Source organism: Bemisia tabaci, chromosome 1 (assembly GCF_918797505.1).
Source record: "Bemisia tabaci chromosome 1, PGI_BMITA_v3".
NCBI classification, from domain to species: Eukaryota; Metazoa; Arthropoda; class Insecta; order Hemiptera; family Aleyrodidae; genus Bemisia; species Bemisia tabaci.
Window position 1 is genome coordinate 78,160,672 of NC_092793.1, and position 27,064 is coordinate 78,187,735.

At 39.0% G+C, this 27,064-nt stretch overlaps 1 protein-coding gene across 5 annotated transcripts in view; it reads right to left on the minus strand.

The window, feature by feature from the left end:
• dlg1 (MAGUK family member discs large 1) overlaps nucleotides 1–27,064 on the minus strand; it is a 401,255-nt gene that overhangs the window by 8,729 nt on the left and 365,462 nt on the right. For 4 of the 5 annotated variants that reach the window (XM_019061367.2, XM_072306235.1, XM_072306236.1 and 1 more), the window contains 7 exons: nucleotides 15,881–16,094; nucleotides 13,968–14,119; nucleotides 12,751–13,000; nucleotides 11,775–11,877; nucleotides 7,008–7,091; nucleotides 984–1,133; nucleotides 90–262 (listed from right to left, as the gene is read on the minus strand). In XM_019061367.2, the coding sequence (XP_018916912.1) occupies nucleotides 90–262; nucleotides 984–1,133; nucleotides 7,008–7,091; nucleotides 11,775–11,877; nucleotides 12,751–13,000; nucleotides 13,968–14,119; nucleotides 15,881–16,094 (1,126 nt within the window). The remainder of the gene's footprint in view (nucleotides 1–89; nucleotides 263–983; nucleotides 1,134–7,007; nucleotides 7,092–11,774; nucleotides 11,878–12,750; nucleotides 13,001–13,967; nucleotides 14,120–15,880; nucleotides 16,095–27,064) is intronic. The other variant, XM_019061369.2, reaches the window with a different exon arrangement.

The following is a 27,064-nucleotide window of genomic DNA, read 5'->3' on the forward strand; positions in this document are numbered from 1 at the left end:
CTCATGGATTGTCAGATTATATAAAATTGATTTTGGTGGGTTGCAAGAGAAAAAATTAATTTACAAAAAGATAACAGATGGGTACATACCTGTTCTGCGACCTCTCTGACAGAGGCTACTGAGGTGCCATAAAGATTATTATTATACTGCCCTGCTTCAATAAATAGGTGATTTTGTATGTCTCGCTCCATTTCTTCCCGCGAGTGAACGAAGTGGTAATCCCTGCCTTCCGTTTCGTAATCCCTCTTTTCCCTTGTTGTGTCTGTAACATATCATGCAATTATGAAAAACAATTTCAGGGGATACCATTCATTTTAAATGACAGGTGAAAACATAAAAATAAAAAAGTCAAAGCTGTATTAGATACTTCTGAGGACTCAGATAAAATCTGTTTCATGCTAAAGTTATTGCTTAACCACCTCTGGCAAGTGCAAAAGTGAATAGAAGCTTGTACCCTTTAAAATAAGCTGACACATGTTTCAGTGTTTTTTGAAATTCAAAAGCGTACTCAGGATATTCAAACTGGCTCATTTCTTCTGGAACATCCTGCACATTGTGCTGTGAGGGAAAATATAGTAATTTTTGCTACCTAAAATAGAAAATACATAAATAAAGAAGAAAAAATTATCAAAAATGATTATTCCTTTTTGTAAAAAACTGGGGAAATTTTAAGAAGGCTCATAAAATACAATGTGATTTGGAAGTAAGAAATTATTACTTATGGGAGAAAGATCATTTTCTCCTCCGATTGTGGCCTTGTACTCGGAACACCACAGTTCAGTTCTTTTACACTCAGCTCTTAGTCTTGCTTTTTTTTTCAAAAAAATCTTTTTGATGGAGCCTCGGTAGAAAGTTTTTTTTTTTTTTAAACCTTCTACATCTCTCAATAAGAACAATTTAACTGAGAGGATTTTCAAGAGGTCTGCAGAGTATAAAAAATACAGTAAGGTTACGACAGAAATGAAAAATTAAATGATACTTACGTGGAACACAGGAGCCGAATTTGTCTGGATATTCATTGATCAAATCGTCATTGATTCTATCCTTCAGGGGTCCCAGGATGACCACAGGCCGCGCGTAGCTGATTTGCACTTGGGTGACAGGCTCGTAAGATAATATGGCTTCTTCAGTGCCTTTACAATATACAGTTTTTTCATTTAAAACAGTGATTTAATAAAAGGGTAAAAGGAATGGGGCGAGAAAGAATTGAGCAGCGCTGAGCGAACAAACTTTCAACAAAATTTTGAGAAAGCAAATAAGTCAACACATACTTTGAAATGAGAAATTGCCATTCAAAATCACTTTGATGAATGTTGTTTGAATATGGTACCGCAAAAAAATCAAACATGGAAAAAGAGAGGAAATTCTGAAGAGAAAGATAGTTTCAGACCTACCAGTGCTTAGAGAGACATGGGACAGCTACTCGAGGTATATTTAGGTTCATGCCTTTTTTTTGCTACTGTAGGTACAAACTGAAATCACCCAAATCCCTAGTCAAATCATTTTTTGTGTTGTAAGGTAAGTATATTATGGTGTTTAGGTAAGTAATACATTTCAAGGGTTTAAGGAATGGATAAAATCTTTTATGATAGTAGTAAATATTATGAATATTTTTCCTACTTTTTTCCACTCTTCAAATTAGCCTCAAGGCCACTGAATTCACAGCGGTGGTTTTTATTATTGTCTTCAAGTTTTGCCTGCATGTCAATATTAAGTAAGATATTTTGACCTTGCTCGCAACAGAGCAGTTCCTAGTTTCTGTTTTTCCTCGTATATTTGCATATTTCTGTCAAGATCAAGACTCAGCAGAAAATGGTTTAACATAAATTTAAACTCCCACCAAGTATTTATTTCAAAAGCAAGTCACTGTCAGGTACTTCAATTGCAAGATCAACTTGCAACTGAGGCATAGAGGAGGTGACGCATTCTGACAAAAAATTCTTCTCAGGAAGGAACGTAAAAATATGGAAAAACTGAGGGGTGTGCAGAATGAACTATGACTGTTTTGCATACACAATGAAAACATTGAGGGGATCATAGCATAACTTCAGCATTCAGAACTGGGTGATATTTAGACGTATTCTGAACAACACAAACAATGGACAGGTGACTTCTCATGAGTGAGAGTCTGTATTAGTAAAATGTAATTGAGGGTAAGGTGTTTAAAAAATATGCTGATATGAAGACTAAAATTCATTGAGTTCAACTTCCATTTGCCTCTCCGAAAAAAAAAAAGTGTAGCACTTGTAGGAACACAGCATAAACGAAGGTATTCTATCAAATAATTGATAAGTACTTGTCAATCTACTTCCGACATTATGATTCTGAGTCCTGATCAAAAGGCATGAATATTTGTGCTATTTTTAAACCAAAAAAAATGTTATTTATGCATTCGCCATGAATTGATTTTTATCTATAACATGTTTTTCAAGCTAAAAATGCATGTAAAAAAACTATCTGCGGACACAGGTCAACATCATCAAATTACGCTGAAGCTTGGTACTGGGACCTTTTTTGGTCGAAAGGGGAAAATATAAGAGGTTAGGCCAAAAAAGTCTTGTTACAACACTTTCTCATGTTTGATTGGGTCACTGTATTATTTTTGTAAGTGTATACACAGAACATAATTTAGTTTTCACTGGCTCGAGGGATACTCAACAAAATCTAGTTTAATTAGGCAACCTTTTCCAACAAATTTTACTGCTAGATCACCTATGAGATGTATTCGCTCACAACTTTAACTAAAATGAGAATTTTACCTTATTGCTCTCTAATCACCGGTGTTTAAAATTCATCTAAATAATTAAACCTTAAATGAAACCTCCTTTTTTACTGTGTGAAAAGGACAACTAAGGTATGTTCGGGCATATTGTTCATTCAGAGTAACGCAAGTGTAAACAAATGTTAGATTAGAGCAAGTCTCATGAGGATCATATACAAAGCGAGATATCACACCCAAGGGTAAACAGGTGCAAGATAATTGGACGAGGACAAACTTTAGGATCAACTAGATTTACTCTAGGGAACCATCACTACTAACTTTTTGCTGACTAAAGTTTACACTTGATTATTTACTGTCAGTTAGGTGACACAATACGACAAATATTCCTACTCTCTCTTTCCTGACGTTCACTTAGCATGGTAAATGGCACATTTCTGAGATGAATCTTTCTCCTGAGAGTAAATCAAGAAAGTTTAAACTTTAGATCAGAGCACTCCTACAGACTAACGCACATACTATACAAATTAAAATGTTGGTAACATGCAAAAGAGGCTATTTGCACACTGCAACCTGGGGTTCTACCTAATTTCCGGATGCGTTTTAATTGCAAATTTTTTATTCAGTTATTGATGAAAATTACAGTTCATCTAGGAGAATGATGAGGTATCATCGCTTTGTACATGAATAAAGGAGTACACACAAGCACCTGCACACACACACACACCCTCACACTGAAAAAATTACGATTTTCTTGATGACTAAAATAGCTTTTCGGAAGAATTAGGCCGAAAAAAGGAAAAGGAAGTCTAGAGAAATAGATGAAGTGAGATATTTTGGTACACATGGGCAATGCAACTTGATTATTTTGTAAGTTGGAGCTTGAAAGGAAAGAAAACAACGAATCAGTCTTTTCAGTTAATTTGATAGAACAGATGGGATTGCTATTATCTTACTGCAATGGGACGGGTGATCTATCATCTTAACTCCTGTACTTCCTTGCGATGCTAAAATGAAGACAGCAGATCTTCTGTTGCGTTCTAAAAGTGCGTAAACTTAACTGGTATGGTATCTATAATTGCAAATGTAATAAAATGATCTGGCTAACCTAATAAATCAGAGTTTAAAAATAAACATATAGAATGAGGTAGACAAGCTACAATCCTATTCTCAGTTAAAGAAAAAATTGAGTGCAACAGGAAAGGCATGTAAAATTTAACGTTTTCATATTGTGTAATCTTTTCCGCAAAGTGTTTCAAACAGACTCCAACTGATTTTTTTGATTAAGCCTTTTGCAGATTTTTACCTCAGGCTTGTTGGTCTTTTCCAGCTATAAAATGCACTAACATATTTAAAAATAACAAAACGTATTAGTTTGAACACTTCAGAGAATACGGCCGTAACAGAATAAGAAAATGAAAATGAAATAAAGAACGAATAAATGATAAACATAAGATAGATTTAGGAAGCCATCTGCAGTCTGAATTTTATATCTGCTTTTGGTAACCACTACCTATACACACAATAAGAATGCTCAAAAATGACTCCGGCTGTACTTTACTTGACTAAAATCTGTAAAGAGTTTTGCTTTTTGGTGGAATTCACATTTAACCATTGCTCAAAAAGAGGAAAAGGCGTCTTCCCCCACCCCCCTTTTTTTCGTTTAAAAAAGAGCAAAAAAAATCAATTTCAGGTGCAAAATTGTTTTGTTATTTTTAAACTTATTTTTAGATAATACATGAATTATCGAAGTCTTCTTTTTCAACTTTTTACAGGCATTTTACTCATGTGCACCTATCGTCAAAATAGTGACAGTTTGCTTACTGTTACAAAATTGATGGTCATAAAAAAGACAAAAAAAAAATTGTAGAGGACAAAACAAAAGTTCGGATTTCACAAGTAAAAAACTGGATAAAAGTAATTTTAGAAGCACAGAGAGGACAAATTTTATTCAATGATCTGTGATAGGATGGTGAGGTTACTGCCCTCATTTTTTTTTTAAATTTTTGTTTACCCCTTTCCAAATTTTTCCTGAGAGGCTCATTTGTTCTCACCCTGAGGTAAATGAAAAATTGAAAAAGATTCGTTTCTAAAAATTAATATACCTTACACAAGTTTGCATGATAATTCGTGTAAAAATTTACCAGAACAGGTTTTAACTCAAAATTTCCAAATCTTGAAACCCTTTCCACCATTTATTTCTTTTTCAATCATCATTTGAAATATTTGTGTCAATTTGATACAAAAAACCTCCCATTAATCATCATTGCAAGTGGATAGCTCGATAAAATGGAGATCTGATAGCAATTTTCCAGCTTTCAGTGAGATCTGTCCCTTCTGCAATTTTTATAAAGATGTTCTATTAGATTGATAGCTATCAAAATGTTTTACACTGGGACCAGCATTCTAACGGGAATCTAGAAAGAGGGAAAAATAAGCATGGGGAGGGGTATTAATGTTAACTTCATTCGCATTGGGTATCAAAAATGCACATAGAAAAAGCCAGAGGTGTGCATTTACACGTAGCACCATGATAGTTTTGTACAACTTTTTTTAGGGTAAAGGACTTATCTGTAAATTACTCATTTTCAACGCATGGTGGCCAGAAAAATAAATAGCACAACTTTTCTCTCTACTACTTCTCGCCATGTTTTTCAACAATACGTATTGAGCTCGGTTTTCCATTTAATATCAAGCAAAACAAAAAACTTACTGGCAGAAGTAAGAGCGGCAAATGACGCAAAAATTTGAGAAGGATTATGGAGTTCAAGGTGTCAAAAAGATGTTAAAACCAGTTTGAAGAGAAAATAATTTGGCGCCTCACGATAAAAGAGGAAAAAAAGAGAGGTAGGGAGTATTCATTTGCATTGGAATTGTTGTTACCACCTTTTCCAGCGAGATTTTTCCCCGAATTTCTACGAATATAGAGATGGACTAAGCATCTAATTTTTTCTTCAATGACTCAAATCTTTACAGTTCAACCGTGCTTTTCAAAATTGTTAATTTTTCGAAACTTCAATAATTTATGGCTTTCTAAGAACAGTATTTTGAAAAAAAGTAAAAAGTTCCACTCATGAGCAAGGAGAATTCTCACTGCAAAACATTTAATGGAGCATAAAATTCATGTAAAGATTGTTAGGTATTTAGCATATTACAAGGTACAAAGAAATTATATTCTCAGAATTATGAATACCTTGTTTATATTAAATTATTTGATAGCAAAAAAAGAACATTTTCAAGCCTCTTATGTGTGTATCCTGCTGGCATAATAAACTGAGAGTTGATCAAACATGAAGAAAATGGCAGATTTTTAGCTTTCGTTTTCACTGCTTAATGTCAGTTTATTGTGGGATCCTTGCATCCTTGTAAAAGTCACAGACAAAGAACCAAAACTATATTCCTGGCAAGGACTTCAAATTCTCCAAAATAATAACTGATCTTCAGCCTGATGGTTTTTGTTTCTGACACTGGGTTACTGAACTTCACAGGGAAAAACCAACTTCACAAGATTGAATCAAGTCCATGCAACATTAACGGAGGACAATATGCTCAAATAAACTCTACACTGCATGCCTAACTAAAAAGTAAACTGGAAGGAAAACAGTACAAAAAATTATATAGGGGCAGGATCAACTACTCAATATTGCTACAACAGGGTTCCTCAACCAAGAATCTAGATTTTCAAAGATAAACTCAACTTTGGAAATTGCATCCAATACAGTCCAGGAAAGATGATAGATTACACTCGACTTCCAATTAAAAATAATGACATCTAATTCAAACAAACATTCATTAATCTTTAAAAATGAATACTTTTCTTCTATACAACTTTCAGCGTAAGAGGGTTTAATGTTAGGCTTTAATTTGCTTTAGAGACTTTCAAATTAAGGATCAAACCCAGAAATTTTTAAAGTCAGCTAATTTTTCTATTCATATTCACCCATCTTAATGTTGTTGGCATTGAAAGATGAGACACATAATCACTGAATGGTGAATCTTTTGATCAATGAGTACATATTTCATCAAAAAATAAAGAAATGATTAAATAATTTCCTTGAGATCAACTAGCTAAGGAATTGCCTGCACATTCATTGGGTAAAATTTAAGAGGAGGGATCCTTAGATTGGATGAGGAAATTCCATAGTATTTGTCTGACTTTGAAATTGGTTGAGAAACTCCTAACTATGCAACGCAACTAACAGGGCTCAGTTAGTTTTGCCAAGCAGACGTAGTAGATGGTTAGCGCTTAACACAACAGAATCGAATATCAAACTGCAGAGTAGCTTACCAACAAGGAGCTCAATTATGCTAATGCTGCTTAAACTAATACCTTCAGAGCTGGGATCTTCGCTCGTGTAGCATAACATGAATGCTGCAACAAAAAAACAAAAACGAACATTTACTACTTACAAGAAAAAAGGATGAGATATGAGATAGACTGATTGTAGGAGCAGGTAATTTTTACTTTGATAGATCAAAAGGAAAGGAGAAACTGATTTGTTTTTCATGAGATTTTCTCATGAAGAGCATTCTACGGAAGAGGGCAGGGTCCATCTCCTTAAAGCTCATACATATACGCTCACAAACAGATGCTCAGATACTATCCTGAATCTTTGTTAGAGAGTATGTTTCCATAATTCGTGGGCTATCTGATGAATGGCTCCTGGATAAGGGTTTAAATAGAAAAACTGATTGAAAGGACCAAGTTTTGAAGAGCCTGTCAAAATGAAACTCACTCACAGCAAAGAAAGGAAGCAACTTGGACAACAGAATAAGCACAATGTGTGAATTTGGTGTATTACATTCCAAAGATAAATGCAAAACAAAAAAGCAACATAAAAACATTTTTCAAAGCCTTGAGGTAAGAGTCAAAAACAGAGTTTGAACAATGAAAACAGCAGCAAATAAGAACGCAGATGCTTGTGTGATATTTTGAGAGGAAGCCACTCTGATCTCGAATAGTATCTGTACAATGCAGAAAAGAATGAGAAAAAAAGAAGAAGAAAGAGACTCAACGCCTTTTTTATTATGACCAAAAAAAAAAGCAAAGAGATAGAGAGGGGGCAGAGAGAGAAGTGGTGGGAGGGAAGGGGGAGAATGTCTGAGTGAAGAGAAATGTCTCATAAAATAATAGGATCAATCAAGCATGAAAAAATAGACATCATGCGAGAGGCAAACAACAAGAAAAAATTTTGAAAGATGGTCAAAGAGGGAAATCTCATAAATATGATCAACTGCAATGTAAAAAATTGACTTCATGCAAGAGTAAAGGCTGAGAACAAGAAAAAGATGAAGAAAAATGGTCAACTAGATTCTTTTTTAAACCTTGAAATGAAATTTGCATTTTGAAGATTTTGCGGCGATTCCTGCATACATGCGACCTGCCTTGTAATAGATGCATACAATCACTAATCACTCATTGTCATTCTCTAAAGAATGCGGCTGCGAAATAGTCCGTTGAAGAAACTAACACTGATTTTTTCAGGATCATGATATTGGACGACCAATCAAATAACAGGAAGGAATTCACCTACCTACCTCAGATGGGCTGCATAACAATAATATTAACATGCACTCACCCATCACCCATCCCTCGAATCGTTACATATTTTATGTTTCCAAGGCCTCAGAGAGACAAAGTGTCAAGCATAGAGTCACAAAGTATTAAGAGGATTAGATTACATTGGTGTCGAAAAAATTGTAATTTTGCTTATATAATTTATGGACCATTTTCGAATGATACAGAAGCTGCCTTAATGCAATCGACAAACTTTTTAAAAATACTTTATTCTGTATCTGCTAATGCTTGCAGAAAATGAGAGATGGGAGGAGGAGGATAGGAAAATAAAAGTGGAAACAACAAAGATCTTGCTTCCTGCCGCATGAATTACTGTACTGTTACTGTACGCAACCGAAAGAGCAAGTTGTGCAATGAGCCCTGAGCATGCACAACTGATTTCCACGATTTATTAGGATAGCCTGCCATGCATATTTTCATTAAAGAGGAAGACATAGGTTCGCCTGTAACCGAAAAATAGGAATTTTTAAACATCTGAAGGGCTTAAATTTAATTTTTGCTTTTATTCTGAGTGACAAATTATTTAGTTAACAATATTTTTAACACTGAGAAAGCATTAGTTGCTTCCGCTAATATCCGTGTCAGGTTGGATACTTCTGCAAAACATCCAATCCAACTCTAATCCAATACTGCTAAAAAATCGAGACTGGAAATACAGCACTCCTAATTTGGTTTTAAAAAAAAATTAAGACATTGGTTCCTCCGCAGTCACTTTCAATTAAGCTGAGTAAAACAAGGGGAGAGAGAGAAAAAGAGAGAAAGAGAGAGAAAGGGAAAAAAAGAGCGAAGCCAAACATCTGACAAACTGCAACAGTGGACACTTACGCCGTACGCTTGAATCAGATCCTTCGAAAGACATAGGCAAATCTGAGCATGCGATAGAAAAATATACAGATACAAACATCAATATCACACTGGAGACACACACGAGCAATACAGATATCATAAAACACAACTCCATAACTCCAAAAATTATATCTTGCAGTGGAAATATATGATTTTAGTGAGGATGATACACAGCAGAGAATCCCTGAGCCTTTCCAAGTCCAAAATGTTTGTAAATTTAAAAATAAAGATAAGTAATTTATTCACAAGTTCACTATGATACTAAAATTGTTTGTCATGCATGAAAGAATAGGATTACCAAGGTCCCCAAAATTGAAAATTGATTAAACACATAAATTAAAAGGGATTTGCTGATGAGACATTCACAGCGGAATTTGAAAGTATGATACTTGTTTCAGTGCAATATAATTTCACTTGAAAATAGGCTTTGTAGAAAAGAGGAATCCGACTGAAAAGAGAGGTCTGGTCAGTAATTTCACTTTTTCCTCGGAACATTTGTTGAAAGACGATGTTTCAATTTATAAACAGGAAGCCCCTCAAACTTTTCATTAACCTGACTATTTCAGCGAACTAAAATATAATATTATTGCTGAATAATATTAATAATAATAAAATATTATTAATATTAATAATTACTATATATTATTAACTATAATATATTAACTATATTATATTATTAACTGTAATATAATATTATTCAGCTTTAAGCTGAATTTTTTACGCACGTTGGCTAAAAAACTCCAACATCTCATAATATTATTGATTATTTTGGTTCTGAGTCCCTCCTCACAAACAGTTGTGACAGAAGAATCGTGCTAACAAGGGGAACTTACGGACCTGCCGTCTCCGATTGAGCTGAATTTTTTTTTACAGGCTCTATGGACCAATTCTAGAAGTCAATTTGAGCCGTTTTCCCAAATGCGCAATAGGAAGGGCGTAAAAAATTCCCAAAAGTTGCGTTTTCGGCGTGTGATTTGGTCGTGCGGCGCGTGGCAACACTGAAGCAGCCTCTTGTACCGCTTTATTGCTGCAGAGATTTCAGAATAATTTGGAGCCCTACTGCACAGGTGCTAGATCCATGGAAGTGAGATCCCGGGTTCGATCCTCGAGTGCAGTGTCTACTTTTTATTTTCCGCATGATCACGTAACATTTTATTTTTAATTCTTTATCCGTATTTATAAATCAAGCAGTTCCGTCAATATTCCCCCCCCCCCCCTTATTTTATGTACATTTTCCCCCGATATTTATTCATATTGACCACTAATAACCGTATGAAAATTCATTGACATAAATTCATGAATTAAAAAGCAACAGACCAAAATAATGTGTTTCTTGGCGGCCCTTGCATGCACATGGGTTTGGGGTTGCTCTTAAATTTCTTTACACATTACATATTTTTCCTGGAAAACATTGGGAGATAATGTAGTCACAAATAAGGTTTTCTTTTGCTTTTTAATTCATTAATTTATGTCAATGAAGTTTCATACGGTTAAGGGCGGTCAGTGTGAGTAAATAGGGGGGGGGGGGGGATAGTGATCGGAACTGCTTGATTTATAAATACGGATGAAGAATTAAAAATAAAATGTTACGTGATCATACGGAAAATTAAAGTAAACAGTTCACCCGGGTATTGACCTTGGGATTTCTCTATCATGGAACCAGCACCTGTGCAGTAGGGCTCCAAATTACTCTGAAGTCTCTGCAGCGATAAAGTGGTACAAGAGGCTGCTTCAATGTTGCCACGCGCCGTACGACCAAATCACACGCCGAAAACGCAACTTATGGGAATTTTTTACGCCCTTCCTATTGCGCATTCCGGAAAACGGCTCAAATTGACCTCTAGAATGGGTCCATAGAGTCTGTAAAAAAAAATTCAGCCCCAACAGAGGCGGCAGGTCCGTAAGTTCCCCTTGTAAGTCATAGTTATAAGGATCGCATTTAGCAAAAAGGAACCAACGCGATTACAGTGTTTTCAAAAATTTGTAATTTCTCCTTTGTTTTCAATAATACTTAATAAATGTACAGTGTTAAAATTTTCATGACTATTCTCCTTGAAAATTTACAATTTTTTGGTGGGAAGCCAAAATTATTTGCTATTCTGCAAGATTTTTTAGATACTAATGAATAGGCAACATTTTCACAATACTTTGATCACGCTGGTTCCCTTTTGCTAAATGCAATCCACATGTATGCTATCTGAAACCGTTATCTGGCCATCTCTATTGAGTATAATTTATACTTAACTGAGTGATTAAAAGTGAAAATAACTCAAGAGATCAATTATTGACAAAGAAATGAGAGACGATCTTGACTTTAATCAATGTTATAAAAAAATTATGTAGTAAGTTTACCTTCTGCTGCCTAGAAGCTAACGACTTTAGGTTAGTTAAATTACCATGATTAGATGTGGTAAATGATGGAAAGGCAAGTTCATGACCTCCAGAAAACAACCTTAAAAGTTTGTAGATAGACTGAAAGACGGGGCTTCACTGAACCTCCTTTGTCTATGCTACGCAAGAGGCTCGGACTGATATTTACATGAAATCTCTATCAGGGTTAAAAAAAGCGAAGAGAAGGCAAACTGACAGGAGACATGATGCAAAAATGCAAAAATATTAAAGAATACTTACGCTCTTGATCGGAGCCTTCTTCTGCCTTATCCTCATGTGACTTGAAGAATGGAAACCGCCTACTTAATGTGTAATTTTTTTTCTTCCTATCCAATGTTGATTGCTGCAACAATTTAAAAAAATTTAGAGGGTATTTTCAAAATGACTGAAGCGGAGATAAACCGTTCAATGGAAGAGGAGAAAGAAAAAAAATAAATAAAAAAACAAAATCACATGAGACATTAGAATTGTTCTGATACAGCCCACTAATTTTACTGATATATACTATTAATATTAATCATACACCAGTTCGGGTGAGGTTGCAAAACGCTTTCGATCAACTGCCTACATTGCTACAAGACTTAAAATGTCTATTAGTGAGGACATAAAACAGCTTTTAGCTAAAATGATATGCTTGACTGACTTTTCCAAGTTGCAGAAAAAAATCTGCGTTATGAGAATTATGGAACTGGACGAGGGAAAATTTTTCATGGTGCTTTTTGGCCTTCAGCGGAACCGTGTGATGACCGGCATTCTGTGCCACTTATCATCACTGATATGCACTGCCATTCAGAACTAACCACCTCCAGTGACGCTTACACTACTTGCTATTGCATATAGCATCATATTCTCAAAGCCAAAAAAAAAAAAAAAAAAAAAAAAAAGACTTCAAATTTGTGAGGTCCCAAACATTAGTTAATTTCGGTTATATGCTACTTCATTTTGGTTCATACAACTCTGATTTACCACAGGCTCCTGGCTCAAAAAATCATACAAAAGCATAGGTGGTCAGCACTTAGACAAAAGCTGGTACTCTCACAAGCCTGACTTAGCTTCCAAGATGAATAGAGTGTTCGAGACTCAGCTCTGCTCAACTTAAAATTTTGAGAGCTCCCACAACACAGCCCTAGATTCCCTTTTCTGATGGTCCAATCTTTTATCGAAAGTTCTTGACAGTCCATTCAAAGAGAATATGAAGAGGAAAAAGCAAACTCACCCTATCTAACATGACAGGGACATGACCCTCGAATTTTACTGTCCGATCACGTGCTCTTTGTTTCCTTTCCCATCGTTTCTTTGATGGAACGATACCAATGCCTTGCTCCTCTCCGGTAGGTAGACGGAGTCTTGCTTGCCACCATTCATCATCACTGGCATTTGTCACGTGTAAAATATCACCATATTGAAAAGCTAATCCTCTGCTTGGAAGACCGTCATCTTTATTCGGATCATAATCAAACAGTGCTCTGCAACAGAAAAATGTATTTGTTATAAGCTACCTAATGGCTACTAAAGGCTGCACAAGTTGCATTTTGCAAGCTTTCTGCGCTCACAGATATGAAAACTAGTTGTAAAAGTTCTAGGATATTCTATGCAGTTACAAGATACTATGAAATGGAGTTGCTTGTAGATTTGAGCAAGTTCAGAGCTTGGTATGGAATCTTTTCTTCAGACCTACTTCTGACTTGATTTTACCCGATTTTTGGCATTTTCACAAAACATTCAGAATACAGACTCAGTATCTGGGGCGTGCAACTGATTGCTTCTTACTAATGCTATTAAGGGAACAGCGCACAATATCCAGAAACTCGGTGCCGCGTCACCTAAATTTGAGGGTTTTTTGATATGATGTTCCTTATCATCTCCTCAGTAAGATGACCTTTTAAATGCTAATTTGAGAAAATCGGAAGTGAAAAAAGCACTGTTCGGCAGTATTACACGATTATCAAGTCAAAAAATGTAGGTGATTCAGGACATTCTCATTCCTCATCTCGCGTCCGCTGGGGACATAAGACGGCGTGTCAACTCAGTTTAGAACAAAAGACATCTTCAGCTCAGCGACGGTGCCACTTCTCAATATGATAGCTTGTGTAAAATAATTGCCAAAAAATGCACTTTGAAGCTCAGATTTTTCGAAGATTGACACAGAAATTTCGATCATGAAAGCTTTATGTGCTCAGAAGGTTGTAAGGAACACCAAATCATCCAATCTCGACATTTAGCTGGCGCCGAATTTCTTAGTATTGTGTGTGATATCTTTTTGACAATGTATCTATTCATGAAGGAATAGTGCTGCAGTGTTTGAAGCCAAAATGAGCGTTGAAAACTTCCAAAGTAAATTGACCAGAGGGGGAGGGTTCAAAAATCAAGAAGTTGCAGTGCTGAATAAAAACTTACAAGCACTAAAGGGATACGCAGGAACGGGATACTAACCTAACATATAAAGATTTCTTCTGAGAAGTCCTTAGAAGTGTTCCAGAACCAACTCTGGACATTTGCTGCTTCAGATCGTGAATTTTTGCTTCAAACTTATTGTAATCCTCAGGTCTATACTGAATAACTAAAGTAACATTCTGGCCAGCACTCTGCAACAAAAAACACAGCATAGTTAACTTCAAATATTATTGATAACTACCCATTTCAGGATTGCAAATTAAATCACCATTGTCAGTCAAGGGACTACCGCCCATTGGACCCCTGATGATCGAACATAAAGCGCCTACGTACCTTCAAGAACTAACCTTGGCAAGCAGTCTTGAAATTATCAAAAGGACTGACAAATTATAAAACATAATTATAAAGTACATTCTTAGGTAACTAGATGGGGTTTGTGAGATTTGATAGATAAAATTTCCTGACTTAAATATACATATCCTATAATACATAGATAAATAAGATAGAATATAATAGACTATACACACTAGTTCAGAGACAGAGGCCGCGAGAAAAATTGAATTCTTTGACTAAAGATACAGTGACAAGGAATTTTTACAGGGTTGTAGCATAAAATTTTGTGAAAAAACCAAAAAGCTCACCAAGAAGTAAAAAAAATCATCACTGCGGGGAGAAAAAGCTAATCAGAATCCGACCTATCAAAAGCCGAAAATCGAGTTGACACAGCAGTCGATCAGCAAACGCGGTGTCTCCCTACTGGCTACACCATCAGTGTCCGCCAAAAATATCGTTACAAACGGGTCCTATTTTTGGGATTTCCAAAACGGAGTTCCTTTGATATGTGAGGTTTAAAAAATTAGAAAAAATTCCTGGGAGCTTTGTTCACTCTGTACTTTCAGGAAATAAATTTTAAAAGTACTGAGCCATAGTTTACCAAGACCCTGGGAAAAAGGGGGGAGGGGTTTAAGTCAAATATTTCCAAAGAATATTATTTTTTCGGTTTTTTTTGTTTTTGTTTTGTTTCTTTATGGTTTTTTTGTTTTTGTTTGTTTTTATGTTTTTTTTTTTGAACAAATAAATTTATTATGATTTTTACATGGTGGAAGCTGTGCTTTACAGAGCATAGCCCAATGCCTTGTTTACATACTAATTTATTGAAGCCTAACTTAAGTTTACATCTACTTTTATTATCATTAAATCTCCCATGTAGTTTCCCTTCATAGAGTTACTTAATGTCTAAATTGGTGCTTGAAGTTCCTCAATCTTCTAGTCTTTTAGTCTACATTGTTCTCATCGGGATCACCGATTTTTTAATTGTTAACTTCCTTGGAGAATTTTAAATTTCTAGGAGCTAAGTTCATTTCGACAGTGTAGGTCGGCAATCACATGACTCAGTTTGTGACGTCGTAGACTTCCTGTCATACTTTATTTGTTAAACGGAAAACTACTCAACGGCAATTCTTTGAAACTGCCGTGATTTTTCTTCTCTGTGCAAAGAAAATTCTGCAAAGACTCCAAGGAATGATGTCAATTTGTTCTCCTTTAAAAAAATAACACAGAGGCGGAGATTTTCAGACTCCGCAAACGAGATATCGACGGTGTCAGTCGGCAATCACATAACTCGGTTTGCGACGTCGCAGACTTCCTGTCATACTTTATTTTTTAAATGGAAAACTACTCAACGGCAATTCTTTAAAACTGCCGTGATTTTCTTCTCAATTCGAAGAAAATTCTGCAAAAACTTCAAGAAATAATGTCAATTTGTTCTCCTTTAAAAAAATGACGTACAGGCGGAAATTTTCAGACACCGCAAACGAGTTATGTGATTGCCGACTTTCACCGTCGATATGTGACTGCGGACTTACGCCGTCAATTTGCTACTTTCAGAAATCGAGTAAAAAAAGGGGATGCCACCTAATGCTACCGACCCATCTGAAAATTTTGAATTTTACCTTGAGCGCAGCGGCTGCCTCTTCGTGGGTGGCGCCTTTGAGGTTGACGCCATTGACGCTGAGGATTTGGTCGCCCCGCTTGAGTTCGCCGGAGAGGTCGGCTGGTCCTCCGGCGAGAATGAAGGAGATGAAGATTCCCTCTCCATCCTCCCCGCCGACGATATTGAAGCCCAGGCCAGTGTTACCTCTTGTCAGCGTCACCGTCCGCGGTTCTCTGCAATCAGAAAAAATCAAAGAGGATGAGCTAACTGAGCTAACGCAAGAAGAAAATCTCATACTAGAGCTCCTACATAGGAATTAAAAACAAAATTCAGCCTCTTAGAATCGAACGTAAACAAATTTCAGGTGGGATAAAGGCGGCTCCAGGAAAAGCCCGACAATACGTCACCAGGGTGTCTTAGTTTTTTTTTTTTTTCATTTTGGGAAATCCTGATGAAATTCTGACTTTTCCTGATTTTTGAATGCTACATCCTCTGAATTTATACTTTTTCCAAACCCTGATCAAATCCTAAATTTGCGGAGAAAAAGAGGCGAATGTAACTTCACAAAAATAGCTCGATTAAAAAATCCGATCGGACGGCCGACTTTATCGAATCCTAGTTTTACGACCGATTTTTCCTCAAATCCTGATAGAATCGGGAAAATGGGGAAAATCCTGATGCTAGACACCCTGGCTCGCTGAAGGAAAAAAAATGAAAAAGTCACGTCACTGTTTCAAAAGTAGCCTGAGAAGAACGACAGAACGTTTCCGGTATAAATATTTTAACATGAAAAGGCCAAAACATAACGTAAACATCTCGTACATACGTCCGTGAACAATTTTTTTTTATCAAAAGCTAAACATTTTACGCCAATTATTACGAACACAGAAAAACGAAACAGATCACAGTTTCATAGAAGGTTTAATATAACCAGCAGGATGATTGTTGAAATTGATTAGACAAAGCGGTAGACAAAGAAGACAAAAGGGATATGGAGTGATCCTATTGGTGGAAGCGGACGGTTGCGATGGACAAATGAGGTAGATACAGACTAACTAACGGCAACCGCGACCCACGAGAGACCCTACAGTTGGTCCATCACTTTCTTCCTTAGTCTACAGGAACCACCCACTTCAACCAATAGGATCGCTCCCTAGTCTCATGTATTTTCTTTGCCTATCGCTTTGCCTATCAATTTCTACACTTAACCCGCTAATGCCAGAATCACACGCTGAATGTAGGAGCTGAAGGTGGCGTGAATGTGGAAGTCATTAGAGTACCTGTATAGCGTGAGTATGGACAGATGTGAAACTCCGAAAATCCATCAGGCCTTCACCGATGCTTCAGCGAATAAAGTTAGGGCCCAGAAATGCAGCCAACCTGTGAATTTCAATTATCCAGAACGATTTACTAATAGGTACTATTGTTACGAACCGTCGTTTATTAAGCACGTGTTTGACTCAGTTTTTGCATAAATTTACTCAATTTTGCGGAAGAACGCTCATTTCTGTACATTCTTGGCCATCTTGGTTAGAATTGGAACCTGCAGACTGGCAGTGAAATTTTGTGCGTTAGAAGTGGTTAGAAGGATGGCTGCACTTTTGGGCCCTAAGCCCTCCATGAAGCAATCTGTCCATACTCTCGCTATACAGGTACTCTAGAAGTCATCGGCCCGATGCCTGAATTTTGCGCGTGTCGCGCAAAATTCAGCAACGAGGCTCAGCGACCATCGGATAACGTCGGATTATTTGCCTGAACAATTCGAATAGATATGATACTAAGGATGAAAATAACTCGAATTTGCGAAATTTCAGCCGTTGAGCGATGGCTGTTGACTTCCATACTGCCGTGCTAAGGAAGAACGCCGTATGAACATTTGAGAGTTGCCAAATTTCCCTCGATGAAACATGCATTTTTTACCACATTCATGCATATTTTTCCTGCGATTTTCAGATATTATAGATTAAAACGCCTACAAAATTGTCTGAGGATTTTGGAAAATAATATTCACAATTTTCCCGGTAAATTCAGTTTTAATCTGAGGAAATTTGGCAACGTCCGAAGGCTCATACGGCGTTTTTCCTTAGCACGGCAGCATGTCCAGCTGCCGAATTCAGCGTGTGATTCCGGCATGAGGTGATAGAGCCGGACTTTCACTGGAAAAAAAAAACACATTGGATCTAGAGTCCAGACTCTTGAAAACTTTGACAAGAAAATGGACTCTTGATTCAATCAGATTTAAACTTAAATCAAAAGGAAATCCGCTCGAATTAAGATGCTTGATTCTTGATTTAAGCTTAAATCCGGTCGAATCGAGAGTATTTCTTCTTGTCGATGTTTCTAGGAGTCTGGTCTCTAGATCCAATGTCGACGGTGAAACTACCAAACCACGTATCTCGGTTTGCGACGTCGCAGACTTCCTGTCATACTTTATTTTTTAAATAGAAAACTATTCAACGTCAAGTCGTGAAAACTTCCGTGATTTTTCCTCTTTATACGGAGAAAAATCTGTGAAAATTGTAAGGAATGATATTGATTTGATCTCCTTCAAAAAATTAAATGTGAGTGGAGATTTTTAAACACCGCAAACGAGATACGTGGTCTGGTAGTTTCACCGTCGATGTGTTTTTATTCCAGTGTTTGAGCGAATAGGTGCGATCTACATACCCTGAGAGGATTTTCCTTTTGATGCGCATGCGGCGCAGGGTGCAGCAGTTGGCGATGCGGGCCGCCACGGAGGGCGACGGTGTTTTGGGCGAGCGGGTCATGGTCACCACGTTGTCTTAATCGCACTCGACGGTCAACGCGTCATAACTAAATTCGGGGCTCCGACTCGAGCCGCACGGCACCGCGCTCTCAACTGAATCCTCGATGCGATCATGCGTCCAGGTAACTCATGACTCACGGCTCGGCCGTTTCCCGTATGACTTCCTCCTCGCTCGGTCCCGCCGTCGCGTCATCGACGACGTCACTGGAATTCCGACTACTCCGCGTCGTCGTCGTCTGGGTGCAGGGCAGGCTCTCAACACCGATGACAATGAGGCTGCGAGCACCGAGTCCGAGTCATCGGGGGCGGCTCAAAGTTCACGAGTCGAAACAGAGGCCTCTCAAGTGCGAGGGACGAGGGGACGTCACGTGACGGATTTCTGCGATCGATCCGCGCTCACGACGAGCTACGTCCGAGAAAAAAATGCATCCATGCACTCCGATGACGTCGACGTTGACACTAAATTTCTCATCAGTTCACCCGGCTAGATCGAAGAAAAACCTATGTGCACGCCGACGAACGTTCAAAATCGATCGAAACTCTCGCCTCGGGTGAAGACGTTGCAGAATGGAGAACTTGCACGCAAATATATTGCTTCGTCTTAAAGTGATTAAAGAGCTGATTTTGAGGTATTTTTCATAACTTTCTTCTGATATGGAAAATAGCATGAAAATTGGTGTAAAAGTGACAATATGCGCCGCTTAGTGACGACATAAGGCGGCATTTCCCATTTAAACACATGTATTTTAGCATATTGTTCACATCTCCTCGAATAATTGTTCAACTTGGGAACCAAGGGTATTTTCGTGTTCAGTTCACTCAGTGGTTTCCTTTTAGACACAAAATTCATCGAATTTCGGACACTTGCGAATTCTCTACTCCTGTCATACTTTATTTTTTGACTCAACGTCAATTGAGGGGCTTGGAGGACGAGGCGCATAAATGCAGATTTGAAAAAATTGAGGTATTAATGATTTCAAGTGGACCTAATCTTAATCCATGTTCTGTGAAAAATTCCCTCCCGAAATTCCAATTTTTTAGCATAAAAAAGTCAGTTTGAACTTCTTTCTGCCATGTGGATTCATGTAATTTCGAAACTCCGAACACGCATTCTCGAAACAGCAACAACTGCACTTCTGCGCCTTGTCCTCCAGGTCCCTAAATCCTTTAAATCCTCCTTGATTTTTCTTCTCTGTGCGGGGAAAATTCTGCGAAAACTTCAAGGGACGATGTTGATGTGTTCTACAAAAAATTAAAAAGGGAGCTGAGATTCCGGAACACCGTAAACGAGATGCGTGATTTGAGAGTTACACCGTCGAAATGTCTTAAGCAATATCTCCGGGCCGCCCTTAAAAAATCAGCACTATTTCCGGACCTCCCGAAAATTCCGAACTTGTAGACACCCTGGAGTTCAACAACACTCATTATGTCACTCAACGGGCTTTTCTCCGATTAGACAGATGAGAGGTTTAACATGGAAGAACAAGTTACAGACAAAACAACGCATCACTGATGACTGAGAAGTGCGTGCCGTAACGCGCCAACGCGTATTGAGTGAATTCCCGTCGCGTCGCACAGTGAATTGAGTCAATCAGAGAGGTCAGACATGAAATTTTTCACTAAAACAGCAAATTTTAATGTTTAATTCGTCAAATTTTGCATTTTAAGGGGTGCTTCTGGTAGGAAATTTCACGAGAAAACCAATGGAGCAACTTTTAGAACCTCATAGTTTTGTATAGATAGAGTTATAAGCGTTTAAACTTTCCAAATTTTGTCCGATCTCTTCTACTGCCCCGATCCACTGTGCGTCGTGGAGACCCTGCTCTGGAGGCAGATACCGAGGCAGATTCCCAGGGTCACGAGCATCACTGTCAGGTTTTATCACCTTTGGTGGCCGAACGCGACCGCCACTGTAGGTCAACTCGGCGACGACCGAACGCGTGCTCGCATAGTGAGTGGTTTGTCATGGACACGGCCGCACCACCGTTGCTCTTGCCTTCTTATTACATTTCATTCGCTCATTAAGGATAATAAGGATAAGAAGGGGTCATGAGTAATTTTCTTTAGGTGCAAAAAGTTCTTGAGCTCAAAAAAAAAAAGAAAACAAGTTCTTTAAATCAAATGGACGTATTTATGCTAAAGGAACTATAAGCAAGTGAAAAGATGGGGTGTGCTTGTGGAAGCTGGATAAGGAACAATGTATAAGTGGATTTAGTTCCTTTTGAGAAAATGGGAAAGTGGTATTTGACATTAAATTAAAAAGGTACTGAGCGCTAACTCGTGAGCCGTGGACATGTGACAAGCGCCTTGTGGTCAGGGCTCATGAGTTGATGCGGACGCACAAGATCCGCTCAATTTCCCGATGTGAGCCTTTCTATTTGGTTATGCGACCAGAAAGGATGGTCAAACATGTTTTTAAAAGGATTTAGTGGGAAATCCTTCGTACTGTTTGCTCTCGAATCCGAAAATAATCTCAAGTTTTTCCATCGCCAACCACCCATTCGTAAAATCAAAGTACAAAAAACCCGTTTTATAAGGCACATGTATGCAAATCTGATTCGGCGATGGAAAACATTCCAGGTGATTTTCGGACTCGGTGGCCATTTGTACAAGGGAAAAGCCCCATTCAACCTTCCTTTAAAAAAAAAAAAAAAAAAAAAAAAAAAAAAAAAAAAAAACACCTTCGTTAGCAGACGAGGAGTCCAAGTCGAACCACCTCCCGACTATTTTCACCATAAACTCGGTCCATCCGTAAACGTTCGCCGAGAGCGGGGTCGGACGGGCCTTTCGGACGAGCCTTTCAGACGAGCGCGAGACTTGCAAGGGACGCGGGCGTCAGAACGGTGCCGACCTGGAACTGCAAGTCCCTGCGGAACCGGTTGCGATACAGTGGCGTGGCGCGCTTTGCGATACATCGATTGATGAAACCTACGGAAAAGAATCGATAAATAGGGTGTTCGCAACGAACACCTAAATGATCGATTCTTCACTACAGCTTCAAATGGGAGAATATCGATGATGGATTGTTCACGCCACGCCACTGTTGCGATAGGCAAATCGGGGCGCCGCCAAAACTTTCAACCTATTGTGATTCTATTGGGTCCCATCCCGCGCGGGGGCGCGGGGGTAACCAACTCGAGTCCACTTTCTCAGTGGCGTGGCGTGAATTGCGATATATCGATTATTATGCCATTTAAACTTATGGTAAATAATCGATTATTAAGGTGTTCGCTGCGAACACCCTGTTTATCGATCCTTTTGCATAGATTTAAATGGCATAGCAATCGATTTATCGGAATTCACGCCACGCCACTGCACTTTCTCCAGCGGCGCCGGCTCCGGGACCAGCTTCCGCGCTTCGCACGACTTCCACCCCCCCCCCCCCCCCAATCGCAAGTCCGGAACTAGAAAGAAACGCGGCAGATTTTCGAATTTGTCCTCTCATCCCACGCAGCGAGACGCTGATGTGGGACTGGAAGCAGGCCGCGCGCCGCGCCGGCCGCGCCGTCGTGCGGTGATATTTCTGTTTTGACAGATGTATCGCCCAAGTCCGATTTCAATGCTCAAGTGTTGCCGCGTCGCGTCTCAAGACCGCATAATGTACCATGCCTGACCGTATTCTATTTCTACCCTGGTAAAAATTGGCGATAGGAGCTGCGTTTCAAAATACCATAGGAGTTCTTATAGCCGACTGAAGAAGGCGATAGAAAATCATATAGCTAGCTGTAGAAAGTGGAAAAAATTATACGGCCGGGCTACACGAAGCGATAAAAAATTATACAGCCGGGCTTTACACTTTATCGCCTGGCTGTTGCTTTTTCGCCATCGGCTATAAAATGCTATAAGAAATTGTGTAGAAATTCGTGTGCTTTGTAAATCCTTAAGTTTGTATGGAATCACCTTAATATTTACAAAACGCACATTATATTTTCCTTTACTACATATTTTTTTTCATCAATTAAAATGAGAATAATCCATAGAGAGTGTGCAAACATTTCAAAGTCATGAGTTGAAAAACGCTGACTCCACGAGATTAAATATTAGAGCCTAACACAAAGCGGAGCGGCGGCGGCGCACTGGCGCCTTCAAACCTAGCAGGGATACTTCACACATTGCGCTGTGCGTGAAGTATCCCTGTTAGATTTGAAGGCGCCAATGCGCGTTTCGCGCTGGCTGCCCACCCGCCGCGCCGCGCCGTAGCGTACCACGGCACTTGAAGCAACTATTTCACACCAGAAGTATTGCACAGTATCATACGAAACTGAAGGCGCTCTAATATATTAGGAATGACAGGCATCCATCAAAAGTACGGAGCTTTCTTCGCAAAATAAATCAAGATACTACGGCCCAAAAACTCACTAAGTCCTGGCATCCGTAATTAGTGACGTTTAGCATACACTTTATCGCCTGGCTGTTGCTTAATCGCCATCGGCTATAAAAGGCTATAAGAAATTGTGTTGCCGCCTATAGAAGCTATTGGAAATCTTACAGCCGGCTGAAGGTCTATGGTATTTTGGAACACAGATTCTACTGCCAATTTTTACCAGGGTAGGTAGTCCAAAATTCGAAGTCTTCCTCAACTAATACTGCCGTGCTAAGGAAGAACGCCGTGTGAACATTCGAGAGTAGCCAAATTTCCCTTGAAAAAACATCTAATTTTGACGACAGTTAATTGTGCATATTTTTCCTTGAAATTTTCGGATATTTTAGATTAAATTGCGTATAAAAATTATCCGAAAATTGGGGAAAAAATTATTCACAATTAATCCATTAAATTCGGTTTTTAGTGAAGGAAATGTGGCAACGTCTAAAGGATCATACGGCGTTTTTCCTCAGCACGGCAGCATAGCCCTTGTGCTTCAGAGATAGTCGCCTCTCTGACGTAGAGGCGTATCTCAACGGGTCGCTAAACTACGAACAAACTTTGACTTGCAATTAAATTTATCCTAAAGTGCGTGACGCGTAGAACACGATGCGCACATTAAAATCGCGAAAAAGGAACGCAGAAACCGACAAATGCGCCGGTCAAAAACAGCAACAGCAACTTTGCCGCCACTTTCAAACGCCCCGGTTTCGCGCCGAACCGAATGATGTCCTCCGGCACCAATCAGAAGCAAGCACGAGTTTCTACGACTTTCATATAATGTCTTCGCAAACTCGATGCACAGACAGGGAGCAAATACATCAGCAGGGTTGCCGTGGTTCCAACTTAGGAGTCCCCAAACAAAGTGGCAGTCCCGCTTGTATATTTTCTCCCTATCTGTACATGTAGAGTTTAACTAGATGTAGAGGTGGGCTCTCGATGCAGCATGGGATATCCCCTCCATTACGGCCTCAACTTTGAGAGCTTTTTTTTGCGCTTGAGAGTTGATTTCAAGAAAAAACAGTGGCACCATCGTGTTTCTCGCGAAAATTTTACACAAGCAAATTCTCTGGAATCTCAAATCCCTGACACATACAAGAACTATACTTGCGACTGCAGGGTGTCTACTAAAACAGGCTGGCCGAAAATCAGTCCTTTCACACTACTTTTTCAGTACATTCCAAAGAAATTCAGTACCTCCTCAACAGAGAAATTCAGTACTTTTCCATTACCTCCAATTGACGAAATTCGAAAAATTTGAATTTCCCGCTCAAATCGCGGCAAAAATGACAAAAAAATTTAAAAATTCCGGACCTTCTTGCGGAATTTTCTATTCCAATACTTTCGGGCCGTCCTCAAAAAATTGGAACTATTTACGGACTTTCCGGAAATTCCGGACTTGTAGACACCCTGGACTGAATATATTAATTGCAAACAAAATTCTAACCCGGAGTAACGTGGCATTTTTGTTCATAAAATCTGCCAAGAATGGACGCAACAGCCGTCGATGACGTAAAAATACGGCGTCCACGGTTCATTGACTCCAGTCCTGAGTTCGAATCCCCGTCTCGCGAGTCAAAAACTGTCGGCGAAATTCTATGCTCGCGGCGCCGATGGCACGGATTTATGAGCCGCCGACCATTGTTATTCTCCGCGGCATTCTACTCCGTCATAGCCGCGCAGAATGGAGTGCGCTAATTTCAGCGCAGACTTTCCATACTCGTCAGCAAACTTCAGTCGCGAGCTATAATTCAAGATGGCCAAAATCGGAAAATAAATCTTGCAGATGAGCTACTGCACATGACGTTCCAGTAATACGCGGCTGCACAGCGCTCGGGGTCTGTCGATCTATAAAGAGCAGTCCTACATATTTGTTGAAAGCTTTCACCGTTGGTGCCGTACTGAGTCCCAATACCTGAGGCTAAGCCAAACTTTGAAATACCTCGATGGAATTTTCGCAAGTGTCAGGGATTCGCAATTTAAGTACTTCGGCTAATGTAAAATTTCGCGAAAAACACCATGCATGATATACTGGTTTCTCTCCGAAATAAATTCCCAGGCTCAAAAAAAGCTTTCAAAGTTCAGGCCATTATGGGAGGGCTACAAGGAAAAAAAAAGACAGGGGTTAAGTCCGAACTTAGACATTTCCACTTAATGAAGGTAGTACCGACTATCCCAATTTTAGAGTGACAGTACCCCCAATAAATTAGGTTACTAACTCGAACGTTGCGGTACTGCCTCAACTTGAGTTGTGGTGCCGCCGAAGTTCATTGGAGTGTTCATATCATCCAACAAATTGGGGTAGTGCTACAATTTTAGGGGAAACCCCCGGACACTTTTTTTTCCGTGTACCTCGCGCTACGTTGCGAGCACCTCTGCATCTGGTCAACCTCTCCGGTCTCCACACACAGATAGGGAGTAAATACATAGCAGGGTTGCCGTAATCAAAGTCCAACTTTTGTGTTCCCAAACAAAGTGGCTACCCTACTTATGTATTTTCTCCCTATGCGCATGGAAATAGTTTGACTAGACATAGAGGTAGACTCTTAATCCAGCATGGGATATCCCATGAGCTTGAGAGTTTTGTAGGGGAAAATCAGTGCCATCATCGTGTTCCCTCCGAGATTTTACACGATAAAAATTACTCGAAACGCAAATCCCCGACCCAAACATGAAATTCATTGGCCAAATCCCTGCATTGTGTTTTAATGGTTGAATAACGAGGATGAGCAAAAATTACAAAACCTGTCCGTGAACCTCTCGGTGTTCGAACTGATACCGATGCGTCCGTCAAAAATCGACCGGCCTCTACGTTCATTATTTTCTAATAAATTTTCGCGGACGTGAGCTCTGCCGTCCTAGAGAACAACGCCGTATGAACATTCGAGAGTTGCCAAATTTCGTCGAATAAAACATGCATTTGTGAGGGAAGTTTTGCATAGATTTCCTTGAAATTTGCAAACGTTTTGCATTAAATCGCGAAAAAAAAAAATTCTGAAAAATGTGTATAAAAATATTCACAATTTTCCCGGTAAATTTGACTTTTCTTGAAGGGAATATAGCAACATATGAAGGCTCATACGGCGTTCTTCGTTCGTGGCAAAACTAAGCTGCAGTCCATCGACAGGGCTACGCCTATGAGCCGACCTGATTTTCCGATCATTGTTTGTTACACAGACACCGGGTCGCTCGCCATGAAACGACGCACGCAGCACGCTTCCACGACAGATTAATCGCATGGTTTTTAACCAATACTTTCACGAGTTCGGGAAATCATGCCTGCTTCTGAGGTTGCCAGCTGGTCAGGGCATCAGCGTGACGCCATTCGTCGCAAACGATCCAGAGGGCAAATAGACAACCAATCGAGAGTCGAAACTTCACACCTCCAAAATAGACTCAGAAAAATATATATGATAACAGTTTTCAAGTCAAAACACCCTCATTTCCCTTCTTCATTTTGTTACATCGTTCAAAACATTTTTCTTTCCAACTCCAATGAAACCAGCTGCGCGGCTGACGATTAGAGGTTACTTTACCCGATTATTGCGAAATGCCAGGTGATATTAACGCAATAACGCACCTACAGACGTTTTGGCGAGCATTTTTTGAGCTTTCACGAAGCTCCTAGCTTCGCAGACCACAGTTCCTTGCGGACGTTTTGCAACTCCGGTTTTAGCGTTGCTCCATTGAGAAATGGTGAAAGCGCCCATGCACACAATTTTTGAGTGGTGCGTTTTCCTATTTACATTCGATTTCTTGCTTTTAATATTTTAGTTCCGAGGCCTGCCTCGATGTTTTATGATATTATGAAGCCTAAACATTTTACATGCGATATTTGGTGGAATCTCGGAGACATAAGAAAGATATTGAAAACTACTTTTCGAATTTAAATGAAAAGCAAATGGATTTTGCTTTTTGGTGCTTTTAAACAAGTGTTGCGTACTCAGCCCCGAAAATTACATTTCATATTTTTCACATCCGCTTATTGAAATTTCAAGCAAAATTTGTTGGAAATTTCCAATTTTTCTTTTCCATTTCAAGAGTGCAACCCTGCCGATCGAGATAGATAAAAC